This window comes from Myotis lucifugus, unplaced genomic scaffold, assembly GCF_000147115.1.
Source record: "Myotis lucifugus unplaced genomic scaffold, Myoluc2.0 scaffold_207, whole genome shotgun sequence".
Taxonomy (NCBI): Eukaryota; Metazoa; Chordata; class Mammalia; order Chiroptera; family Vespertilionidae; genus Myotis; species Myotis lucifugus.
In genome coordinates, this window is record NW_005871255.1 from 1,498,934 (window position 1) to 1,525,994 (window position 27,061).

The window sequence follows — 27,061 nt, forward strand, 5'->3', positions numbered from 1 at the left end:
ATATATATATATAGAGAGGTATACGCCCATGTGGGACACATCTATTCACAAAAGGACAAACATTTATATATATTTAGGGGGGGGGGGGGGGGGGGGGTGAGGGGGGATAATATAGTATTACAAATTTTTCTTCATGTATTTTAAAGAGGTTCAGTTTTTATAGCAAGTTATAATTGATCTTTATGACTGTCTGGAGTGGTTTAGAAATTATTTTCTTCAAGGATTTAAAGAATGCCACACAGTAATCTGAACCACCCTTCCATCCTCCTCTCCCAACCAATTGATATATTATTGTGAAGTGAGAGTTGGTGAATTCTTTGCCTTCCCTCTTCTCTTTGTTTTCCACAGTGTGTCTGAACTACTTTCATTCTAGCACTTATGGCATGGTGGTAAAATTGGTTTTGTTTGGCTCCCTGTACTCCAGACTATAATTTCCCTGAAGATAGGGGTCAATATTTTTATTTTTGAAAAATCTCTCGTGTGTCTCATATGATCCAGACATGTAGTGAAGGCATTTAATATGTAGGTAAGCTTAATATTCAGGCGCTAAAACATCAGAATTAGCAAATTAAATGGAAAGAATTTCAAGAATTTGATTATTTGGAAAATGCAAAAAAGTGAAATTTTTGAATCATAAAATAGCAGTGTATAATTTCAACATTCTGAGGTATAATAAAGTGCTATATGGAGAGAACCTCTGCTTTCTATTGATTCTGTACTAGTACTTTTTTCCGCAGGGAAATCATTTATTTTAATTGAAGATACAGATCTATTATTATTACTTCTTGTGTTAATTTTTCACAGCTTAGCATCCAAGCAAACATAGGTTATGTTTTGGGATTTCCCTGTGGAATAGGCACAAAATGAGAACTTCCTTTTTCTCTGAAAGCTACTTTTCTGCTTGAATTAGATACTTATTTAGAATGACTTAACAATGAGGCATGGTTATAAGTGACAAGACAATGCTCACTTATTAAATAGTAACACGTAGAGATCACAATGTCTGCAGATACAGAACATTAAGGGTCTTTAGTCTTTTAGAATGCAGTTTTAGTATTGAAAGAAAGTGCTTTTGGAGACATCATGTGCAATAATTGATGGTCTGAGTATTAAATAAGGCCTGTTACGATTTCTTTTGCAGAGGAAGTGCTCTTCAGAAAAGATTGCGTGACAGGGAAAAGGAAATGGAAGCAGATGAACGGGATAGGAAAAGAGAGAAGGAAGAGCTAGAGGAAATCAGGCAGCGACTTCTGGCAGAAGGGCATCCGGATCCGGATGCAGAGCTTCAGAGGGTGAGTTACTATCACATAACAATATTTTAAGATCATGAAGTCATCTTTTTAAAAAAAATATGTTTTTATTGATTTCGGAGAGGAAGGGAGAGGAAGGAGAGGGAGGTAGAAACATCAATGATGTGAGAGAATCATTGATTGGCTGCCTCTTGCATGCCCCACACTGGGGATCGAGCCTGCAACCCAGGCATGTGCCCTGTCTGGGAATTGAACCATGATCTCCTCATTCATAGGAGAATGATGAGAACGAATTTCTTATCTTAGTGGTTGATGCTCAACCACTAAGCCATGCTGGCTGGGCCTTTTTAAAAAAAATTTTATTTTATTAAATTTGTTGGGGTGACAATTGGTAGCATGTCATCTTAAGCCGACTATGATGTGGTTTAGTTTATAAGGGAATATACTTTTAGGCACCATGAGTCTTGTTATTTTGGGGAGGTTATTACTACTTTTTCTTTCTATTATTGCACAAATAATCAGTATTGGCTCATTCTAAAAATCTTTCAGATGTTTTATTCATTTATTTCTATGAAGTATTATGTTAAATGAGTGTCTTTTAATGACACTTAGCTAGAAACCTCTTTTTACAGTGTGCTTTTGTGGTTTAAGTTTCTTCTGTCACTATCACCCTAAATATTTTGTTTCCAAAATAAAAATGTTTTTTTATGAATAGTTTGTCATTTGAAAGGAAAAGACTATCATAGGACATGGCATACCTCATGCTGATTAGGAATAGAGTGTGTCATACAAAGTTTTTAAAATCTGTTGCATGTTATTAACAGAAACTATGTCTTACATGTCCCTTTTATTTTTCAAAATGAAATAGTGATCTTTTTTCTGTTGATAAAGTGCTTACATGAGTAAATAGAAAGCTTAGACAACATAGAACACAATAATGAGATTAAAGACCACCTGATTTCTATTAGCCATTTATAATCATTATAAATGAGGAGTTACTTTTTAAATGTTACCACACAGGTCACATATACTCCACTCAGACATAAGTTTTATAAGTGGGATTATCATTTACATGCTGTGTTTTGGTGCTTTTAAATCAGGTGTAATCTTCCACCCAGAATTTTACTAATTTATAGCCCTTATGCCTTTTTTCATACTTTCACTATTGTGGCATATTGTTAGTCTTGTAACATTTAGGTTGTGATGATTTTATTTTTTAATTCTGTGTCTATCAATGAATTTTAATTTTAATGTTTTCATATATATATATATGTATATATATACATATATGTGTATATATATATATATATATACATATATGTGTATATATATGTGTGTGTGTGTGTGTGTGTGTGTGTGTGTGTGTGTTTGTTTTTTACATATATTTTATTGGGTGTTTTTTACAGCAGACGAAGGGGAGAGAGGGATAGGAGAGTTAGAAAACATCGATCAGCTGCCTCCTGCACACTCCCTACTGGGGTTGTGCCCTCAACCAAGGTACATGCCCTTGACCGGAATCGAACCTGGGACCCTTGAGTCCGCAGGCTGACTCTCTATCCACTGAGCCAAACCGGTTAGGGCCTTAGATATATTTTTATTTTCTATTTTTGTTTCATGCTTAAAATATTGATCTATTCATCTAAAAGTTTGTAATGCTCTCATGATTATTTTTTATTATCTTTCATAATTTCAGGGGGAATGTTCATATTGTTATAGGCCTTAAGAGTCCTAAATTCTTTCCATTGCCCTGTTTCTTTTGTGAATTCATAAGTGGCTACTACCCTTAGTCATTAACTAGAAAGAAGAAATAATTGTGACCCGGCTGATGTGGCTCTAGATTGAGTGCCAGGAGGTCATGGTTGGATTCCCAGTCAGGGCACATGCCTGGGTTGCGGGCTCAATCCCCAATAGAGGTTGTGGAGGAGGCAGCTAGTCAGTGGTTCTCTCTCATCATTGATGTTTTGTTTCGTTTCGTTTCGTTTCCCCTCCCTTCCTTCCTTCCTTCCTTCCTTCCTTCCTTCCTTCCTTCCTTCCTTCATTCCATCCTTCCTTCCTTCTTTCCTTTTCCCATCGGTAATTTATCTATCTTGCCTCCCACTCCCTTGCTCGGAGGAAAGTGAGGAGAAACAAACAAAAGCAGGAAAGAATTGATTGGGTACGTCCAAACAAAGGATTTGTTTTTCCTCTCATGTATTGTCTATACTGAACTGAGATAAAAGTTCCGGCTATCGCCCCAACCGGTTTGGGTCAACTGTAAAGGCGCTTCACCCTGCGGACACAAGGGTCGGAAGGGGCGAGTGCAGTGAAGGGCATGTACCTTGATTGAGGGCACATCCCCTGTGAAAAGTAGCAGGAGGCAGCTGATCGATGTTTCTCTCTCATCGATGTTTCTATTTCTAACTCTCTATCCCTCTCCCTTCCTCTCTGTAAAAAATCAATAAAATATATTTATAAAAACAAAACAAAAACTTCTGGCTATAGTTTATTTTTCTTTTTTTAATTTTTACCCAAGGACACATTTTTTATTGAAAAAAAAAATTTTTTTTTTTTTGAGAGAGAGAAAAACATCAATTGGGTGCCTCCTGCACCCACCCTGAATGGGGATTCAACCCGAAACCTAGTTATGTGCCCTGATCAGGAATTGAACCAGCGATCTTTTTGGTGTATGGGATGACACTCGAACCAATTGAGTCACCCAGCCAGGACTCTGGTTATAATGTCCTTAATGAAATTATAAAAACATACTTTTCATTTTGAATTAGTGAGCTATTTATTATGTATTTACCTTTGTTAGTCTGAAGTTTTATATAACACCACTGAAGAATATTTGTAAAATCTTTTTTTAAATTTTCGAAGTATCTCATCTACTTTACAGATTTACTTAGCTTTCTGATTATAGAAGTGAGCAATGTTTTCCACTATTCCTAATGAAAAAAAAAAGATTTTTATAAAGATAGAGGCCTGATGCACGAAATTCATGCAAGGGCCTTGGCCCTGGCCCCCACTGCTGCCACAGCGGGGGGCGGGGGGGGCGGCGCCCTCTGCCACCTCTGCTTCATCCCTCCCCACTGTGGCTTTGTCTGGAAGGACATCCGGTCAAATTAGCATATTATGCTTTTTTCATTATAGATACAAAACAAAAAGCCAGTTGAATTGAGTATAGTTGTGGTCTGAGTTAGATTATTTTTTTCTTTTAGATGGAACAAGAGGCTGAGAGGCGCAGACAACCACAAATAAAGCAAGAACCAGAATCAGAGGAAGAGGAAGAAGAAAAGCAAGAAAAAGAAGAAAAACGAGAGGAACCCGTGGAAGAGGAAGAAGAGCCAGAGCAGAAGCCCTGTCTTAAACCAACTCTGAGGCCCATCAGTTCTGCCCCATCTGTTTCCTCTGCCAGTGGCAATGCAACCCCCAACACTCCTGGGGATGAGTCTCCCTGTGGTATTATTATTCCTCATGAAAATTCGCCAGATCAACAACAACCTGAGGAGCATAGGCCAAAAATAGGACTGAGTCTTAAACTGGGTATGTTAGCATTTATTTCCTTTGTCTTTATTTTTCCCTCTTCAAACTCCTGAATTTTGCCTTAAGGAAAAATAAATATGTGCTGCTTGGTAGGTAGATAGAAAAAATTCGAAAATGCCTTTCTAGCTCACTATTGTTTTCATAGTTCTACTAGTGCTCCTATATCTGCAGCTGCCTCGAGTTCTGAGAAGAAATGAAAAGTTAAATTTTCTAGCACTTGTGAGTAGTGAGTTATTTTTTACAGTTGGGATCTTTCTCTGAGACTTGTGAAATTATATTTTGCACTGTTTTTGAGGGGATGGTGGGTTATAAAATGTAACATTTCAAAATAAAGTCATCATGCTAATAGAGTGTTTTTACTATAGGTGCTTCCAATAGTCCTGGTCAACCTAATTCTGTGAAGAGAAAGAAACTCCCTGTAGATAGTGTCTTTAACAAATTTGAGGATGAAGACAGTGATGATGTACCCCGAAAAAGGAAACTGGTTCCCTTGGATTATGGTGAAGATGATAAAAATGCTGCCAAAGGCACCGTAAACACTGAAGAAAAGCGCAAACACATTAAGAGTCTCATTGAGAAAATCCCTACAGCCAAACCTGAGCTTTTTGCTTATCCCCTGGATTGGTCTATTGTGGACTCTGTGAGTAGTAAATTGTATTTCACCATTTTATTGTAAGTAGTTTTGACTATAGCATACAAATTCAGTTGATGCCATTAATGACAAGTAGTGATGATAATGTAGCTGGAATCTTGACTGCTGAGAATTTAGTAAATTATTGGGGAAATTAGTGGTGGTACTTGAAGTCTTCATAAATTAGAAGTAAATATATCTTGATATATACCTCTCCTAGTGTGAAAGATTATATTTTAATGTTATGAAAAAACCATAAGTTCGTAGACTTTTTTTAAGTGTAATAAAAATTTTCTTTACTTTAGTAACTGTACTTTATTTTTCAGATATTGATGGAACGACGAATTAGACCTTGGATTAATAAGAAAATTATAGAATACATAGGTGAAGAAGAAGCTACATTAGTTGATTTTGTTTGTTCTAAGGTTAGTCTTTTTCTCTCTCCATCCGCAACATTTGTTTCATACTTTAAAATGTTGGACGTTTTTGAAAATATAATATCTTGTAGGGTTAAGTCCATGATAGTTTATTTTCAGTTAAGAGATTCATGGCTACTTAAATGAATCCCTCCACCCTATTTCAGACCCCTAGGCTGCATGCTTTCATTTCAAAGGGTCAAAGAGGATAGAATTGCTGGTTGCTGCCAATTTTGCTCTCTCCCTGCCCTCTGAGAATGTCTTGCCCCACCCCTTTCTTGTCTTAATGGTTAGAATGGTATTGAAGTACAGTTGAGGTGTTGTGGAGATAGCTGATAGCTTGTCTTATCAGTTTCTTTGTCAGTCATGCATCCTTTGGAGGAGGAGCAAAATAGTTTGCGTCACAGCATAATCTCTATATATAAAAGCCTAAGTGACCATTATGACAGAACGACTGGTCACTGTGATGCGCACTGACCACCAGAGGGCAGACTCTTAATGCACGAGGTGCCCACAGCCAAGCTCTCCCGGCCAGCCAACCTCCCGCAGTCCCTCCCCTTGTCCCCCCCCCGCTGGCAGGCCCTGGTGGCAGCATGGTGGGGAGGCAGGAACCACAAGGTGCAGGGTGCCGATGGGGGGGATTGGTGTCTGGCGTTTGTTCCTTTTGCGCCTGGCCCGGTGACTGTTGGCTCCTGACCCCGCTGAGGCCTTTGAACCCTGGGCTGGGACAGGGAACTGGGTGTGGGTGGTGGTGGACACGGCCCCTTTCCCAAGGGGCCAATTGCTGGCTCCCTCTTTGGGGCCAGTGGCCAACCTTCCACACCTTGTCGTCCCACCCTCCCCACCCCAGGCCATTGCAGTGGCGGGGTGGCAGTGAGGGAAGGAGGAGGGGGGAGGCGGGGAACCGGGATGGCGGTGTCCAGTGTACATTCTTTCTGTGCCCAGCCCGGTGACCGTTGCCTCGCGGGCGGCCCCTTTCCCAGGGAGGCCGAGGACTGGCTCCCTCCTGGAGCCAATGTCCAAACTTCCGCAGTCTCTTTCCCCCATCTTCTTCCCCCCGGCCGGCAGACCCCAATCGATTGGCCTGGCCCCGATGGGCCCTGATCCCTGGCAAGGCCTAGGGTCCCTACCTGTCCATGAATTTCATGCACTGGGCCTCTAGAATTTATTGATTGATTACTATGTGGTGGATATCCTCTTTAAACTCCCCCAATCTTCTTGAAACCCACCTTAGAAAAGTGTAAGTTACAAGTATCCCCTGAGACATCACAGTAGAAGTACCATATTTCTATAAAGGAATAACTAATAACTAATTACATTTAAGAAAATGCTATTTTTCTCCCTATTTTAACTTTAGGTGTAGCAGATTTAGGTTGCCCTTTACAGTTATAATTATTGTAGCATTAAAACTTGTAAGACTGGATTTGAAATAGAAGACAGATACTATAGAGATTAAGGGCCCAAGTTATGGTGTCAAATTTCCATTCCAGAGAGTGGGATTTGGGGAATTAAGAAATTTATAGAAAGATTCTTCATCCACAAGAAATTCCCATACTAGTTTGAAAGTATCTTAAAATTACTTGACTCTCTTGCTTTTTTGGTTGGTAGGTTTTCATTTATTTTTCAAAATTATAATTTTTTATTTCTTTTAGGTTATGGCTCATAGTTCACCTCAGAGCATTTTAGATGATGTTGCCATGGTAAGTTAGAAATTCAGTGTTATTAATACATTCATTTATTTATGTATGTATGTTTTAAAATACATTTTCATTGATTTTAGAGAGAGGAGTGGAGACAGAGATAGAAACATCCCTGAGAGAGAAACATTGATCGGCTGCCTCCTGTATGCCACCTACTGGGGATGTAGCCTGAAGCCCAGGCATGTGCCCTAACCTGGAATTAAACTGTGATCTCTTGGTTCATGGGCCAACACTCAACCAACAAGCCACACCGGCTGGGCTTATTAATACATTTTTTAATTTATTGATTTGAGAGAGAGAGAGAGAGACAACGACTTGTTCCACTTATATATGCATTCATTGATTGATTCTTGTATGTGCCCTGATCAAACCTACAGCCTTTGGTGTATTGAGATGATACGCTAACCAACTGAGCTACACGGCTAAGGCTGTTACTAATATTTTAATTAATATCTATATGAACAGCCCTAGCCGGTTTGGTTCAGTGGATAGAGCATGGGCCTGTGGACTGAAGAGTCCTGGGTTCGATTCTGGTCATGGGCACATGCCTGGGTTGCGGGCTTGATCCCCAATAGGGGAAGTGCAGGAGGCAGCCGATCAATGATTCTTTCTCATCATTGATGTTTCTTTCTCTTCCTCTCCCTTCCTCTCTGAAATCAATAAATATATTTTTAAAAAATCTATGTGAACAAATTAACTTCTGTATTTGATTGATTTTTTTAACTTTGTTGGTCCAGAATCTCTTTATAAGCCTAAGTTCAAATTTGAATTTATTAAAAGATTAAGGCACCCACAACAATATATGATTAGACAACATGAAAGTTGGGTTTTGTTTTGTTTTTTTACCAGTCTCTCCCCTCTTCCACTTTTCATGTTTGTGGGTATACATGTAAGTTCTGGACCTATTAATACCTTTAGAGTACATTTATTGAGTGCTTACTTGGTAGAGCAATGTGTTAGAAGCATAATAAGGTGGGACATCTGCCCTTGAACTATCAGGAAGACAGGTATACCAATAATGTAATATACTTGCTATGATGAGGATATGTAAAAAGGGGCAGAGGAGATAGAACATCTGATGGTGTTGAGAATAGGTAGGGAAAGCATCACAGGAATTAACCATCTAAATAGAGACTTGAAGATTGTATGGATGTGTTGTCATTTGGACAGGTAATGTTGGAAGTAAATACCAAATTCCCATTTGCATTTAATTTGGATATTACAGTAGAGTCAGTGATTGCATTTATCTAATATTGTGGTTTTGTGAGAAAAAGGAGGAGGAAATATATTGATGGTAAAGGTAATAGAGAGTGATTGAATGGTTTATGAACCCCAAAGTAGGAGGAAAAGGCAAAACTATTGGAATAGAGCTGGTAATTTGAATCTGGACTGGTGGGAAGTGTATTGGAATAAAAAAACTGGAAAGTTACAGAGAGTAGAATGTTTAAGAATACAAGTAGTGGCCTGGCCAGTGGTTGAGCATTGACCCATGAACCAGGAGGTCACGGTTCGATTCTTGGTGGGGTCATATGCTGTGGTTGCTGGCTCGATCCCCAATATTTTCATCATTGGTGTTTCTATCCCTCTCCCTTTCTTTTTCTGAAATCAATTAAAAATATATATATGTATATATATGAATACAAGTAGTGAATCAGTTCAGATGATGGCGGGGTGCCTAATATGGCAGTGGGACAGATTTTCTGGGGCAGAGTGATGTAATTTTTTTTTTCTTTAAATCCTTACCTGAGGTCACTTTTTAAAAAAAATATATTTTATTGATTTTTTTAATATATTTTATTGATTTTTTACAGAGAGGAAGGGAGAGAGATAGAGAGTTAGAAACATCGATAAGAGAGAAACATCGACCATCCTCTACTGGGGATGTGCCTACTGGGGATGTGCCTGCAACCAAGGTACATGCCCTTGACCGGAATCGAACCTGGGACCCTTCAGTCCGCAGGCTGACGCTCTATCCACTGAGCCAAACTGGTTAGGGCACGAGGACACGTTTTTATTAATTTTTTTTTAAGGGGGTGAGAAACATTTATGTGAGAGAGAAACGACGATTGGCTGCCTCCCACATATGCCTTCCATGTACACCTTAACTCAGTATTAAACCTACAACCTAAGTATGCCCTGTCCAGGAATCGAACCCATAATGTTTAGGTATACAGGATGATGCTCCAACCTACTCAGTCACCTGGCCAGGGCAGAGGGATTTTTTTAAAGGGATTTTTTTAAAAATATATATTTTTTTTATTGGTTTGTTGGGTTTTTGTTTGTTTTGTTTTAAATATATTTTTATTGATTTCAGAGAGGAAGAGAGAGTTTAGAAACCCCAATGATGAGTAAGAGTCGTTGATTAGTTGCCTCCTGCATGCCCCACACTGGGGATTGAGTCAGCTACCTGGGCATGTGCTCTGACCAGGAATTGAGCTATGACCTCCTGGTTTATAGGTTGATACTCAACCACTGAGCCACACCAGTCAGGCAGTGTTCTAGTTTTTGTTCTTGGTAGAGTTGTAATCACTTGTAAGTGAGGATGCCATGTGTCAGTGTTAATTCATTTTAATATTTGAAGTATGATGTTAGACTCTTTTTTTGGTGGGGGGGGTGTGTGTGGTAATTCTCACCTGAGGATATTTTTCCATTTATTTTTAGAGGTAGTAGAAAGGGAAGGGGGAGAGACGAGAGAGACACACATTGATGTGAGAGAGACACATGGATTAGTTGTCTCCCACACATGCCCAAGTGGGGCCGGGGATTGAGCCTGCAAACGTGGTATATGCCCTTGATATGAATTGAACCCAGGACCCTTAAGTCCACAGGCTGACACTCTACCCACTGAACCAAACCGACTAGGTGGTGTTAGACTCTTTACTGGTTAATCATTTATATGGTTTGATTATTTCCTGTTCATTGTTGATCACAGTGGGAGGAAGGAAACCAATCAGCTAGTGTTGCCAACCAGTTTTTTGAAAGCTCATGGTTCCTTCTATTTCTTGTATAAAAGATTCAATTTTTAGCTCAAGTAGTATTTTTTTTTCTTATTAAAAATAGGACTTTTTCAAACTGTGCCTTTCCTCATTTTACATAAATTAATGAACTTTGGTTGCATTTTGTGCCTCTATCTGTATTTCCAAGGTACTATTTCCATAATAATTAGGGTTGTAGCATAGTTTTCTTGAACTGCTGGTCAAGTCTGGCTCATAAAAGTTTGAATAAAAGTTTGTCATCATTAGTAAATTTAGGGAAATGTTTCAAACGTCAACATTTCTGGCTACTCTTACGCATTTACTGATCACTTTAAGCATTCTTCAAAGCACTTTGTACATAATAGAATTTTAAATTATGAATCAGTGTGGTGTAGCTACTGTTTTCTTCGTTTCATAGATGAGAGAACAGAGGTTCTTTAGTAAGAGGTAGAAGTGGGATTGGAAGCCAAGTAGTCTGACTAGAGGTCCGTTTTGCTTAACTCCTAATCTAAACTAGTAACATTATTCTACAAACCATGGCAGTGACACCCTGAAGCTTAGTCACAGCTGCCTGCTATAGAAGGAAGCATGATACTCCATTTTACTTCACTACAGCTCTGGTGTGGAGGGCTGACTGACTGACTACATGTGTGGGATGAGGGCAGGGGTACTGAGGAGGACATGGTGCACCTAACTCATGTAGATAGGAAGATAATTTGATTTGTTTATTTGTCAAGGGGATATGACCTTTAATTTATTCACTAGTCTTGTGTTCCTTTGTAATGATGACAGTTTTCACTTCCTCTGTTTATTGTATCTCAGACACTGTATTAAATACCTTACATATATTCTCATTTAATATTTAATTCAATGTCACATACATAAGGACTCCATAAATATTAAGATGCTAATATTGTTTTGGGGAGGTAAATGTGATACTCTGTATTAAAGTTATTAAGTACTTGTACAACTAGTTCTGCCTAAATTACTGTATTTGTTATAAAAAAAACATTTGCTTCCCTTAGGATATAGTTTTTCAAAACATGCCTAAATGTACTATTTGTAAAGATAAAAGTTAGAATAAAAGTTGCACCAAGAAAATACTGTGGTGTCAGTATTTAGTAAGCCATGGAATTTTGCTGAATGCATTTTTGTAATTTACATTTCTCACACTAGACAGATTTCCTTTGTCATTTTATTGAAAGTAAATGTTTGTCAGTGGGTAAAAGCCCTTTTTATAGCAGTCACTATTGTTGGGAGATGCTGATTGCTTATCTTACATATGTTGCTCTTTTTTTTTTCTCCTAGGTACTTGATGAAGAAGCAGAAGTTTTTATAGTCAAAATGTGGAGATTATTGATATATGAAACAGAAGCCAAGAAAATTGGTCTTGTGAAGTAAAACTCTGTACATTGAGAGTTCCATTTCAGATATCATCTTTCCCATCCTTCAAAGGACTTTGAAAAATTTTTTTGTCTTCAAAGACATTTGTGAGATCTGTAATTTTTTTTAAATGTAGAAAATGTGAATTTTTTTTTTTTGTCCTCCAATTTGTTGATTCCCTGTGTACTCCCTTGGTTGTAAAGACATCTGAATCCTACCTTGGTTCTCTTTATACTCACCAGGTACAAATTACTGGTATGTTTTATAAGCCACAGCTACTGTACACAGCCTATCTGATATAATCTTGTTCTGCTGATTTGTTCCTTGTAAATATTAAAATGACTCCCCGATTCTTTTGCAGAATTGCACTTAATATTGAACTGTACTGTACAGGAACCAACATGAACAATTTTAATAGAAAGAATACCAGCCCACATCTATTACCCATACCCCCTTGATCAGAATTGGCAGGCTTTCATGAAGGCATGAAATTTAAAATTAGAGTGTGAAAATTAGGAGACCATCCATTCCTACTGTATCTCTGTATAAATGTGTTTGTGTGAATGTATATATAAAAGTATTTTCCCTAATTTGCTTTGGAGGGCTCCCTTGAACATTTTCTAATTGAAAAATATAATTGTAAAGGAAACATGGTATTGTGCCAATCCAAATGTCTGGGATAATTAGGTTAATAGTCTCCCAGAGCATGTTATTCTCTTACGGCAAGAAACAGTCTGTTGAACAGAATGGGGTTTTCCTGTTGATAGCTGGCTGCTTCAGCCCTTCTTTTATGGGAGTGTGAATCAGTGGTTCCCCTCTCCCTCCCCAATCTCATTGTTCAGAAATGAGGCAGATCCTTAGATTGCACTGATTGGTCCTTAGTTTAATTTTGGTGTGCCCCTTTGCTTAAAAAAAAATTAAAAGCATAAATGAAAAATACTTTTTAAAAACAAAAGATAAAATTAGGCAATTTTACAGACTAGGAAAGTTTGACAAAATACAATAGAATTTCAGCATGGCATTTTATAAGTTTACATCTTATTTTTAAGGATAAAGTACATCATTTAAGGCAGTTACCACTAATTTTTTGTTTTGTAAAGGCTTTATAGTTTGTGTGTGTGTAAGCACACACCTTGTTTACCTCTGCTCATCAAAGTTTAAAAATACATTGATGGTGTTGGAGACACACATGGGGCTTTCTTTATTGTACATCAGAACTTCACCAGGGAGCAAAATTACTCGAAAATATAACAAGTTTTAAACAGTTCTAAATATAAAGTAGGTGCAGCTATTTCATGTCTAAGTATTTATTTAAAGATGAAGATTGGGAATAGGAAGATAAAGCCTAACTGAGCTTGAGTTACTAGATTTTTTTTTTTTTTTTTTACATCTTAAGAGGACATTTGAAAACACTGTTCTTAACATTGAACCATGACATGGTTCCCTTATGTAAATATTTCAGATATTAAAAATGTATATATTTGATCTCGGGGACTCATTCTTTCAGTCTTATTAAGTAAGTGACATGTTGTAATTGTGCGGTGCATATTAGAAACTTGAAATTATGGGTTGAATTGATTTCTTTGAGTATTACTAGTAACTAAAGGTCAAAGAGACCATTTACCTTATTTTGGATTAATCTAAACGTCTATGGAGATATCCCCTTTTAGTGTTACAATATTTTAAATTCTGGTTTCTCAAGGAAAATTTCAGAAACATGAAATTTACAAATTCATTTACTAGCTTTTTCTCAGATTGACCCTCAGCCTAACATCTTGTTTGAGCTTCATTATGCCTATTTTCTCTTACCATATTACCACTTCTAAGGCATCATATTGGCTGTTTTATTTAGTCAACATTGGTATTAATTTCTTTTGCTCTTGCTCTTTCACTATATTTATCTTAAGAGGCCCATATCTGAAACCCTTGGGGACACATACCATATACTGCATAACAACTCCAGAGAGATTTGCCTCAGAATCCAAGTTCATACATTAACATTTCTGCAGCAGAGCAGGAATGATCAGTCACTAGGTTAAAGATCATTACATTAATAGCTTACTGTCAGTTAAGTCAGGTTTTGCCACCAAGCTTAAACTTTAAGTTTTTCAGATTTACATGTAAAGAATTGGACATGTATAAACTGCTGGGGTATTTAAGTGTTTGGGAGAATACACATAAAATTTCTACTAAATTGCTTGAGCTTTCTGGGTCGTCTTTACCATTTGCCCATAATTGAATTTCAGTTTGGAAACCTTGCTTGATTCATATTGCCCATTCCAGATATAAAAAAGGCAGGTAATTCCTGGCCGGTTTGGCTCAGTGGATAGAGCGTCAGCCTGGGGGCTGAGGGGTCCCAGGTTCGATTCCAGCCAAGGGCACATGCCTGGGTTATGGGCTAGATCCCCAGTAGGGGGCGTGCAGGAGGCAGACGATCAATGATTCTCTCTCATCATGGATGTTTCTATCCCTCTCTAAAATCAATAAAAAATATTTTTAAAAAAGGCAGTTAAAAAACCAACACGCTTTTTCCTCATTTGACCATATACATAAAATAATTTAAAAAACATGTATGTCTATTTATAGGAGGAAAAGTTATTTTAAGTTTTTTTTAAATGTACTTTTATTGGTTTTTTTTTAGAGAGAGGAAGGGAGGAGAGAGGGAGACACATCAATTGGTTGCCTCTGGTACACACCCTGACCAGGGACCAAACCTGCAACCTGGGCTTGTGCCCTGACCGGAATTGAACTTGCAACCTTTTGGTGTACAGGACAATACTCAACCAAATGAGCCACACCAGCCAGGGCTGACTTTTTTTAAGATCAAACTTTAATGTGCACTGCATCTCTTGGAGGAATCTTGTTAAAGTGCAGACTCTGACTTAGTAGTAGGGTGGGGCCTGAAGTCAATGATGATGTGAATGCTAAATCATCCAAGGACTACACTTTCATTAGCAGTTTAAGGTATCTACTCAGTACCAGTATTTTATCCTAACACTACATAAATGCAGCTTTATTTTCTTTTTAAGTAGATTTTAAGATCATATTTTTATTAATTTCAGAGGAAGGGAGAGGAAGAGATAGAAACATCATTGATGAGAGAATCATTGATCAACTGCCTCCTGTATGCTACTGGGGATGGAGCCCACAACCTGGGCCTGTGCCCTTGGCTGGAATTGAACCTGGGACCCTTCAGTATGCAGGTTGACGCTCTATACAGTGAGCCAAACCAGCAAGGGCCTTTTAAGTAGATTTTTAAAAGGAAAACATTTTTGAGGCAAATCAACATACCTATTCTGTATGTTCATGAATGTAAAGTAATCCCTTGCAAAAATGTTGGCTGAGAACAACTCTAATAGGCTTCATTCCTAGCCAGTCCCAGAACATTTCCTCCTTAGAGAACTTTATGTTGTTAATTTGAATCTTGTCATAGTGCTTTCTGATAAACTATGTAATAGTAGAAGCTAACGATTGCTTAGTGGAGAGTGCTGTTTCAGGTACTCTTCAGGCACAGATACTAGACATGGTGGACAAAGTGAGGAAACTCAGTTTGAAAGTCAAAGTGTACTAAACTTATTTTTTTCTTCTTTCATATGGAGTATAACTTTTTTTTTAATGCAAGTAAATGTAAGCCAGGTAGGTATACTAATGTGTATATGAGGCTTATTTACCCGGTTCTTTCTAATGAGTTCTATAAATGTTTTCACATCTATGCAGAAACTGCTGAAAGGTTTTATGTCAAAATTTTTCCTGGTCATATTTTAGCCTTCTATTAATAGTATAAAATTGAGAGATAGCTTTTGCTCAGCAGTAGATGGTGAAATTGATTTGTGAGTACTACTGGATATAAAGGATATGAGAAGGAATCCTAAATAGGCAAAGAAACAGTCTAGATGACAAGAAGAAAACGGAATTCAGATATATGTATTTCAAACCCAGGAACTGTTATTTTCATACTTTAGACCAGTGATTCCCAAAGTGGGCGCTACCGCCCCCCGGGTGGGCGCTGCAGCGATCCAGGGGGGCGGTGATGGCCACAGGTGCATTTGGGGGCGATGAGTAACTGCTATTAAAATTTAAAAAAAATTAATTTCCAGGGGCTGAGTAATATTTTTTCTGGAAAGGGGGCGGTAGGCCAAATAAGTTTGGGAACCACTGCTTTAGACCAAAGTGAGCTTATAATTATTTTTTTAGCTTATAATTATTGATAAACGGGTAGATTTTTAAAAACGTTAAATTATTGAAATGTTTATTTGCATTTGAATGCTTATATTTTCATCTTTAACAGATACTCATTTTTCATTTTATTACTTGACTCATAAAGGCCAAATTAGAAATTGGCAATCTAAAATGCACAGTAAGGAAAGATCTGTAATAATAAAAGCGTAATATGCTAATTAGACCGGATGGCCGACCTTTGGGACCAAGCCCCTTGCATGAATTTCGTGCATCAGGCCTCTAGTAATTTCTATAAACAAAAATGAGTAAACATTCTCAAGCCATGTTGTTTGAATTAAAGACACTCCCAAGTCTGCCACATCACACATTAGTGGTAGCTGACCTTTGAGCAACTCATTGTGTGCCAGATACTCTTAGGTTTCGGGATTACAAAAATAAGCCATTTCCTGCTTTCTGGAAGCTTACCATTTAGGAAGACTGGTTCTTAATTTGGATCCCGAGAATCCCAGACATTTGTTTAAAATGAGGTTTCTCAGGCTTGCTTCACCCATCAGAAGTTTTGATTCAATGAGGAAAGAGAAGGCACAAGCATTTACAATTTTAATTAGCACCCTGTTGACTGGTGCAGCTGATTCACATTGAGAGACCCCGTAGGTAATACAGAGAATGAAAGAAACTTTCGGTTTACGATGCCATAACTTGTTGGCTTGGAGGACACACACTGGGCCCAGTCAATATACGCAGAAACTTTGGCCCGGCTCACGACCTGTCTCGGATCCTAGACTACCTCGACTCATGAGGACACTCCAGGCGAGTTCGTCCAGGTCCCAGGCCGGCTAGAGCGCAGGCTTTGCCCCCACGCCGACAATCCCCGCCCACACCACCGGAAGCCCCGCCCCTTTGGTCTCGTCCCTGCTCCCTCTAGAGCCCACCCCTCCGTCTGCGGGCCAGCCCCCAACGACGCCAGAACCGGAAATGACGACAGCGGTGAAGCCTTTTGGGCGGGGCCTGGGCCGGGCAGCTCCTGAGGCCGAGATTTCACATCGGAAACAAAACAGGCGCTGCTCGCGAAGGAACCTCGGCTGCGGGCGGTCGTAGGAGGCGGCGGCGAGGAGGAAGTAGGTGCGTGATGGGGTGTCCAGGGAGAGAGGAAGGCGCCCCTCATCCAGTGTCGATACGGGCGGCCGCAGGCTCGGCCGGCCCTTTGTCGCCGTCCCGGCCGCGGAGCCGGCGTCCTGGAGGATGGGGAGCGGGGCGCGGCAGGGCGGGGACACTGGAACCCCGTGTGGCAAGTAAAGGGGGGCTGCCCGTTTCTCGGGTTCGGGGCGCAGCGTGCGGTCGGGTGGAAGAGAGACCTTCGGAGCCTCGGTCCGGAAGTGCTGCTTTCTCGGAGATGTCTGAGGGCGCAGGTGCCGCGGCCGGGATTGGCCGTCCTGACCAGTGGAGCCGGAGAAAGGGGAAGCGCGTAGCGCCCGGCCAGGTTGAGCAACGGAGGAAACTCCACGCCTCATGCCGACTGTCCCGGTCCAGGGGAGGCGAGTGGCACTCGGGGTTAAAAAAGTTCCTCATGTCTCACGTTCGAAGCGGAAAGCAGGGTGTGATGCGTTTGCCTTGATCGGACTGTCCCAAGGCATGTATGTCCGATGCCTTGCCTGTGCCTTACATGTTTGTGTTTTCTTCCCGCTCAGATTGTTTTCCTTTTGTAGGAAATTAATGATAAAGTTAAAAGCATCATTTGTCTGCTTTGAACAAGATGAATAACGTGTCCAAGGTTTACTATGGGAGATAGTATGCATAGTGTGCAAATAACTATAAGGCAGAGCACATTGTAAAGGCAAATACATTGGTTGGCGTTTGAGGCAGGTAGAGATCACATCTGCTGAAGGGGATCTTGTTATTTGCATTATCTTTTGCAGTGGGAAGGCTTGCACCCTTGGAGTCGAAGTGGGGAGGACATTGTGACCGTAGGGTGTTCGACAAACAGGGGTCCTCTGGATCTTCCTGTCCAGTGATCCAGCCTGAACATTAAGTGACTGTTACGAAGGAAGATAAAATGGGAAAGTAGATTGGATCCTGTTGCATTTGGCTAATTTCAGTCACCTGCAAAAGCCTATTTCAGTTTTCCTTAAATCATTGGCAGAGTTCAACCAACTTAAGCCCCACCCCCACCCACGTTTAATAACCCTTTAACAATGAAAAAATAGGTCTATATTGAGTGCATGGATCCTCCCCTCCCCCCACAAAAAATAAATAAATAGACTGTAGAGGTGCCACCTGTCATCTAGTTTTCCATTCTACCACTCCTGGTTCTTGGGTAGAAAGTCCCCACAGTTCTGGGTATCCTTTCTTCCGAATGGACACCATTTACTGCTGGATTTTAAGTTAATGGCTGCATGAATTTCCATTTGCCGAGAACCTGAGGATTGGAGTTGGTCTCTGAGAATCATCCTAGCAGAAAAGTTACCAAAATTTATGTAGTTCTCTTCCTCCCTCTCCAGGTTCCCTTGGCTAGTACTCTTCCACTATTACAGGGTGAGACTTCTTGCAGATAAAAATACTGAAAAACCTTTCGAAGACCCCTAATACTGCTTGTCCGGCATGTGTTAGATGCCAGGCAGATTTGGAAGGTGATTTGAAAGTGTGGCACTGTTGTCAGAGCTTTCTTTAGGCACATTAATCTGGTAGTTGGGGCTAGAAGGGATAAGAGAATTGAGGTGACTTTGCATAATCAAAGGAGATATAATGAGAGTTTGATCTTTGGTGGTAGCAGAGGCTTAGAAAGAAAGAAAAACCATGAACAGGACATGGCAGCCGATTGAGCAAGGAATAAAGTGTCAAGTTCACAAGGACACTTAAGTTTCGAAAATGGGAGAGCTGATGACACAAATAAGGAAGTTAGGAGCAAAGCACTATTGTAGAGAGGAAGATGAGGAAGTCCTTTGGGCAGGCCTGGAGCTGTAAACATGAGAGTCACTTAGACTTTTGAGTTGGTGTTGAAGCAGTGGATGAGACACATAAGGAGAGGGAGGGACCAGGAGACCCAGGCACACCCTCAGGAACACTTACACTTAGGGGTGGAAGAGTGAGGAGCCCGCCAGCTCAGGAGAACGGAGTGGTGGGAGGAAAACCTCTATGGTTAGTTCAGTGTCACAAAAGCTGAGGAAGGGAGGGAAGCCCCAGGAAGGAAGGGGTTGTCAGGGATTGTCAGCATTAGGCCTGGTGTATCAGAAAGAACTGAAGATTTAGAGCACCACTGTCCAATAAAAAGATAAAGTGAGTTTCAAATGTTTCAAATGTTAATTTTAAATTTTCTAATAAACAAATTTTGAAAGGCAGAAAGAAATAGGTAAAATTAATTTGAATAACATTTTATATAACTCATGACATCTAAAACATTTTGATTTCAACATGTAATTAATATAAAAAGATATTTGTCTGTCTTTCCCTCTAGAAAGTAAGCTCTTTAAGTAAACAGAAGCGTTATTGGATTCAGTAGCATCCCCAGCACCTTTCACAGTGTCTGGGTATGTAGAAGAAACCCAATAAGTGTTGATTAAAGGGTATAATGTTTAGTTTGCACAGTTTCTTAAGTTTCTTAAGTTGATCTAAATAAGGCAAAAGAGAGAATGCAAGCTTTGTTGAATAGCCAATGATTTACAAATTAATTAGATATAAGTAGTCTTTTTCCCCCATTAAAGATAAATTGTATTCTCCCCATTTCCACAGTGAATTTAAGACAATGACTCAGGGTAATCATATCTTCTATGTAGAGTTATTGAAATTAAATGGTTTTTTTTTTGGGGGGGTGGAGAGATTCTTTTTAAAAAATATATTTTTATTGATTTTAGAGAGGAAGGGAGAGAAAGAGAAACATCAGTGGTGAGAGAGAACCATTGATTGGCTGCTTCCTGCATGCCCCTTACTGGGGATCAAGCCAGCAACTGGGCATGTGCCCCTGACTGGAATTGAACCCGAGACCCTTCAGTCTATAGGCGGATGCTCTATCCACTGAGCCAAACAGACTATAGCTGATTCTTTATAATTATACAAATATTGATAAGATAGCTCCATATCTACAATTCTGAAATCCAAAAGTCCCTGAAAAAACTGAAAGGCTTTTCATAACTCATTTGATATTTAACCTGTTTGTGTAATTTAAGGTTACTTATATGTTTTACTACATATTTATTAATGTGTTTGATATTGTGGGTGTAAGACCCCAAGAGGCCATTATAAAACATACTAGAGGCCTGGTGCACTGGTGGGGTCCCTTGGCCTGGCCTGTGCCCTCTTGCTATCTGGGACCCCTTGGGGGATGTCGGAAAGCCGGTTTTGGCCCGATCCCTGCAGGCCAGGCCCAGGGACCCCACCTGTGCACGAATCCATCTGAGATTCATCAGTCGGTTTCGTGTTTCCATGCCTGTGTGTTGAGCATCTGCCCCCTAGTGGTCAGTGCCCGTCATAGCTACTGATCGAATGGTCGGCCGGTCGCTTAGGCTTTTATATATATACTTGAAGCCTGTTGCATGAAGATTTGCACAATAGGCCTTCCTTCCCCTGGCTACTGGCACTGGTTTTCCTCCTGCACCAGGGACCCAGGCCTTTAGTCTGGCCGTAGCGAGGCTTGGCTTCTTCGCTGTGGCTGCAGCAGAGAAGCCAAGCCTCTTCACTCTTCACTCTTCACTCTTCACTCTTCAGTCTTTGCTCCGCGCCTGCATATGCAAATTAACTGCCATCTTTGTTGGGTTAATTTGCATAGTCCTCTGATTGGCTGGTGGGCGTAGCGGAGTGACACCATTTTGCATGTTTCTCTTTTATTAGTGTGTGTATGTATGTATGTATATGTGTGTGTGTGTATATATATATATATATGTATATGTATATATATAGATAGATAGATAGATGGTACTTGCATCATATTACTTTATAAAACCTGAAAAATAATATGAATTCTAAACACATTTAGTTCTAAGGGTTTCAGATAAAGGATTCTGGACTTGTAAGTTTTATTTAAAAACAATTACGATAACTATATAACAGACTCCCTCAAAACTCAGTGCCTTAGAGCACTCAAGGCTCTGCTTCAAGATATAGATCTGTGGATCAGCTAGAGGAATTTTGCTTTGCATGTCTTATTCTGGGGCCAGACTGAAGGGACCCAGGGTAAGCTCTTCTCAAGGCAACAGCAGAAGTACAAGAAGGCAAGGCCTACCTACTACACAGCACAGTTCAAGTGTCTGCTTGTGCCACATCTGCTAAGATCTCATTGACCAAAGCAAGTCATATTGTTATTGATGGAAGTGGGTAGAAAACAGTCCACCAGTGGAAGTGGGAGATCCCTTTCTCCACTGGGTGCTTGCGGTCGGGTTCTTATGGTATCTTGAAAAAAAGAATTTTCTAAGACTGGCATGGGAGGATGAATGATCTGTATTTGTGTGGAGTTACATCCCTGGGTTTCAAAAGTCCCATTTCCCTTAAGCCAGTCCTGAAAGTGTTGTAGCTGAGCTGGAAGCAAAGCCAGTGTCCAGAGTGTCCATTCTGTTGTGGAGCTGGGTCCAATGTAACACCAGGCTAGTTATAGTCCATTGTGTGTGGCCATGTGGACAAATGCAGGGGAGCATGCCCTCTACAGCAAGGGAGCCAGGAGCCCAGCACACAAGAGAGAGTAAACCTTTTTGGTTTAGGAGTTGACATATCTGAAATCTTCCCTCACTTGCAGCGGCCATGCTTACTTTGGCCAATGACCTGTTCCCAGGTGGGACTGACAGACGGGTACCTTCCCTATTTCATCCAGACTTTACTAGGCATGTGTCTATTTGGCCTTTCCTTTGCTCCTTCCCTGTTAATTAATAACCAGGTTATTTACAACAGTATCATTATGATTGTGCCCAAAGGCATGGGTGGGTAGTATACTATACCCAGCTTGAGACCAAAGCAAGACACAGAGCCAAGCCTAACATCACTGGAGAGGGGAAGTGTATTTTTCTCTTGGGGATGCTAGAGTGGATATTTGCTAAATAATAGTCTAATCTACCACAGATGGTTCACAGAAGTGGAGTGGGATGGAAGGAGGAAAAAAAATCACCAAATAGGCTATATCACTATCCTTGCTCTTTTTAGAGTCTACCACTTTTACAAAGCCTCTTGTAGGGAATGGGGAAATTATTTGCTCTTAAAATTCAGAGGAGTCTTTTCAGGATGCATTCCTAAAACTTGAAATTAATTTCAAATTATTTTTATAAATTTTGGAGATTGGTTGCATTTATTGTTGGATGTGAGCTTTTAAAAACAAATAGAGGGTCTCCAAACCCATCCATATAATCAGAACTTGGGCTGCTTGTCCAGGAAGAAGCTGTCAAAGTAAAATTAAGCTCTGGCCAGTGTGTGCAGTTGGTTGAGCGTCGTCCCATGAACCCAGAGGTTGCCAGTTTGATTCACAGTCAGAGCGAGCACATGCCCGGTTGTGGGCTCAGATCCCCAGTACAAGGTGTGCCAGGAGGCAGCTGATCCATGTCTCTCTCTCATCCATATTTCTCTTTCACCCTCTCCCTTTCTCTCTCTCTAAAAATCTATTTAAAAATATTAATCAAATTAACAAACATTAAGGTTGATCAAGTACTTGTGTGGAAAAAGAATAAATCACAAGCTTATTTGACATTTGAAAACTTCTTAGCATTACAATACAAAGACACTTCTAAAAAATAGTTTTGGTCATTTTCTAAGTGAAGGAGAAACCAATCAAGTGGCTAGAATCATTAAAACAAGCCACAAGCCCTTTGCTCTTGAGAAGATCATGATAAAATGTTTCCATGAAGATATTTGTTTCTGTGAAGTACAAATTTTGTTTACATTTATCACTGAGAGTAAAGAAAGAAAATGGTATCAGTAATTAAGTAAACATGCTATAAGACTTTGAGGTTTAGTTGTTACGAGGATGTAGTGAAAGAAATGCACTTTTCTGTTGGTGCTTCCTTAAATGGGATTTTTTTATAAACTTATTTTCGATTCTAAACATTGCTCCTGTGATACTTTTTCAGGTGCTCATGGATAGAAGATTTTCTGGTTAAGTTTTTCTGTTGAGCACATCTAAGTTTCAATATTATTTGTATCCTCTTGTTTTTAGTCTCTTCGTATATAGAAATTATAGTTGCCCATCAGAAAAGGATTTCTTTTTCCTTTATCTGATTGAACAGGTATCTTGAGGAAAAGGAAATGGATAGCAGTGAATTCACATATGCTCTATCAGTCTCAGAAAATCTTTAGCAGGTGGCCAGAGAGAGAAAACACCAAAATCCACTTCTGTCCCCACTCCCACTCCCTCTGCAATCCAGGTCACATGAAATATTCTCATTCCCAACAACTGTCTTTTCTTGTCCTCAGGGCACTGCTAAGAATGTTATAAAGTCCACTAGTGTCTTCTGCCGCGCTGCTTTAACAGTGGGGTCATTGGCCTTCTCCACGGAGTCATCAATTGTTTCCAGCTGTTACTGGACCAGAATCAAATCTGCCTCTGCCTGCTCCTTTCTTTGTACCAACAGTGTTCGTTTGTTCGCCAGGCCTGAGTGAAGACCTAGCTTGACCCTGTTGCCTGTCTCTTCTTCATATTGAGCTCCATGTACAGAGCAGCTCTTCCGGGGAGGGTTGCCTTGTAGTGTTTTGATCTTCAAAGCATTAGTGGAAGCCTGAGCTTTCTCTGGGTGAACTGGAAAAGACCTGGACTGGGCATCAGAAGACCTGGGTTCTGGAACCGGCGTTATTTCCTCCATAATCATGCACTGGCAAATTCTTTTACCTTTCCTGAGCCTTAGTTTTTCACATGTAAATGTGATGGATGTGCCTTTGAAAATAGTATTGGGATATGCTAAAGTGATTACTGTATTGCTGATTTTTGCAAGATTTGTCTGAGAAAGCTCCAGTGTGATAATCAGTTTGAATGGTTTCTTCTAATAGCTGAAAAGATCCTATAAGCATAAGGCTAATAATGGAAACTTCTTCAAACAACCATATTTTTGACCAGCTGGTGTGGTTCAGTGGTTGCGCATCGATCCATGAACCAGGAGATCACCAGTTTGGTTCTAGGTTTGGGCTCGATCCCCGGCAGGGGGCATGAAGGAGACAGCTGATGATGTTTCTATGTATCTCTCCCTTTCCCTTCCCCTCTCTCTAAAACTAACAAATAAATGAAAATACAATAAAAAATAAAATGACTATATTCTCATTATAGCTTATCTTTTTTTTTAAGTCTCACCTGAGGATATGTTTATTGACCTTAAAGAGAGGAAGAGAGAGAAATTGAAAGAAAGAAATCAATGTGAGAGAGAAACATTGATCTGTTGCCTCCCATACATGCCCCAACCAGGGATCGAACATCTGTGTACCACACTGTTTTCCTATGTGGACTGGGTAAAGTGAACATATATAATTAAATCTCAGTGTCTGTCTTTCAGTTTTGATATAAGTAGATAGCCAGTAAACAGCTATTTAGTGAATAAATAATCACTTTTCTTCTCGCTCTCTTTTTTTAATATATATACTAGAGGCCCAGTGCATGGATTTGTGCACATTGAAAGGAAATTAATTAGAAGGTGGCCGGCGGGGCGGGACTGGGTGAGATGGCCGGACAAGCCCTGGAGCCAACCTCCCATGGTCCCTCCCAAGCCGGCCCCAGGCCGGCTGCACCTGGGGCGGCGCGGGGCTTGAAGAGTGTCTGTGGAGTGAGCAGGGTCCCTCCAGGAGGTGGGGTCCTTCAGCCTGGCCTACGGGGATTGGGTCAAAACTGGCAGTCCGACATCCCCTGAGGTATCCCAGAGTGTGAGAGGGCACTCTGCAAAGTTGCTGTCACTCGGCAGCTCCTGTGTTGAGCGTCTGCCCCCTGGTGGTCAGTGTGCTGTCATAGTTACCAGCCAGTCGGCTGGTCACTTAGCCTTTTATATATATAGATATATTTTATTTTTTAAATTGATTTCAGAGGGGAAGGGAGAGGAAGAGAGAGTTAGAAACATCAATGATAAGACAGAATCATTGATCGGCTGCTTTCTGCACACCCCACACTGGGGATCGAGTCCACGACCTCGGCATGTGCTCTGACTGGGAATTGAATCACCTCTTGGTTCATAGGTCAATGCTCAACCACTCAGCAACACCAGCTGGGCTTTTCTTCTCCTTTTTACGTGTAAATGTAATACACTTTATTTACTTTTGTGCATTGCTCTTTCTTGCCCTTTACTTTCATTTGGCTAACACTGTCTTATTTACTTGATTTGTTTCTGAAGGATCATATGAGAATATTAATGACAGATTTCTAAGGATTTTTCTGTAATAGAGCTATATTTTCAATGATTTGATATAGTCTTCAGAACCATCAGTGGAGGTAATCAATTGCAACTTTTTCTCTTTGCCATCCTCTGGCATTTGTGGGTTAGCTGATTTGGTAGGTGCTGTACAAATTTATTGTGGAAAAGAAGGGAATAATATATGCTCTGTTTGCTGATCATTATTACATTCATATTAAAATTTTAATTAGATAATTAACTTTTAAAAATCTAGAAGCATAGTTCAGAACATTTACTTTGAGTACTTAGAAAATATAACTGTTCTGTTGGAATCCATCTATCTTTTGAGTAAACTAGCATACATATTGCTAATTCCTAATTTTACTTATTTTAAAAGACAGGACCAATAGTATGAGTAACCCTAGATATAGGTTTATTCCCACAAAAATCAATTACAAAAAAATTTTCCCATTGATTTTTTTTCCCCAGAGAGAGTGGAAGGGAGGGCAGAGAGGGGGAGAGAGAGAGAGACATTGATGTGAGAGAGACACATCAACTGGTTGCCTCCTGCATACGCCCCCAGACCTGCAACCAGGTATGCACCCTTGACTGGGATTTGAACCCATGACCCTTCAGTGCTCAGGCTGATGCTCTAAACACAGCCATGCGGGCCAGGGTCAATTTAAATTTTTAATTGGAATATATAGAAATGTGCTCACAGATCATAATTGTGTACAGCTTAGTGCATTTCACAGACTGAAACCCCTGTGTAACTACCACTCAGATCAAGAAACAAAACATTAACAGTCTCCTCCAAAGTTTCCCATGTATCCCCTTCCAGTGAATAACCCTCATAAAAGTAACCATTATATCTATTTTTATTTATTTTAAAGGAAATTTACATTAATTATGTCTTATTAAATTAACATTAATTTGCAATCCCCTGATCCCAGGCCAGCTAACTGTGGGCCAAAATTGGAGGGGAGGAGAAAGATAGGCATGGATACAGGAAGCATATAAGATAGAAGGGAAAGGATATCTTCATTGAAAGTTCGTCATGCCCTGGTCAGTGTGCGCAATAGTTAGAGCACACACTTCCTGAAGGGTCTCAGGTTTGATTCCTGGTCAAGAGCGCATACCTGGATTGCAGGTTTGATCCCCAGCCCTGGTCAGGGCACATTCGGGCAGCAACCAATGGATGTGTCTCTCACATCGATATTTCTCTCCCTCACTTTCCCTCCCTCCCTTCCACTCTCTCTAAAATTCAGTGGAAAAAATATCCTCAGGTGAGGGTTGGCGGCGCAAAAAAAAATTTGTCATGTTTTGAGTGAGCCAAATATAGGTAACGAAGGGTTAATTGGAACTTGATACCCCTCCTAGAAGAAAAAGTTACAAAAATTCCTTTTTTTTTTTTTTTATGAAAACTCAAAATACTCAAATCAAGAGGCCCGGTGCGCCAGAGTATGAAACCTTGCTGGTTTGGGGAGGGGGGGGGGGTTGTAAATTTTTCGTACCAGACGCCCCTCGCAGTCTGGGTCCCCCTCGGGAGATAACGACCTGCTGGCTTAGGCCTGCTTCCGGGTGGCAGAGGGCAGGCCCAATCCCTAAGTGCAGCCCCTGGTCAGGCTCAGAGCAGGGCCGATTGGGGAGTTGGGACGCCACCCTGTCATGCACAGAGCAGGGTGGATCGGGAGGTTCGATGCCACCCTCAGTCACGCTCAGGGTAGGGCCGA

At 40.3% G+C, this 27,061-nt stretch overlaps 2 protein-coding genes across 10 annotated transcripts in view; both read left to right on the plus strand.

Annotated features, from left to right (window-relative positions):
• RBM25 (RNA binding motif protein 25) overlaps nucleotides 1–13,362 on the plus strand; it is a 45,527-nt gene extending 32,165 nt beyond the window's left edge. Inside the window, 6 exon segments of the mRNA XM_023761398.1 lie at nucleotides 1,142–1,292; nucleotides 4,448–4,772; nucleotides 5,138–5,412; nucleotides 5,730–5,828; nucleotides 7,472–7,519; nucleotides 11,803–13,362. Coding sequence (XP_023617166.1) covers nucleotides 1,142–1,292; nucleotides 4,448–4,772; nucleotides 5,138–5,412; nucleotides 5,730–5,828; nucleotides 7,472–7,519; nucleotides 11,803–11,895 — 991 coding nt within the window. The 3' untranslated portion in view covers nucleotides 11,896–13,362.
• Nucleotides 13,363–17,039: 3,677 nt separating this feature from the next.
• PSEN1 (presenilin 1) overlaps nucleotides 17,040–27,061 on the plus strand; it is a 69,788-nt gene continuing 59,766 nt past the window's right edge. For 6 of the 9 annotated variants that reach the window (XM_014463346.2, XM_023761320.1, XM_006097602.3 and 3 more), the window contains exon 1: nucleotides 17,059–17,178. The gene's annotated coding sequence lies outside the window, so the exon portion shown is untranslated. Of the gene's footprint in view, nucleotides 17,179–27,061 lie in introns of all 9 variants that reach the window. The other 3 variants (XM_006097603.3, XM_006097601.3, XM_014463347.2) reach the window with 3 other exon arrangements.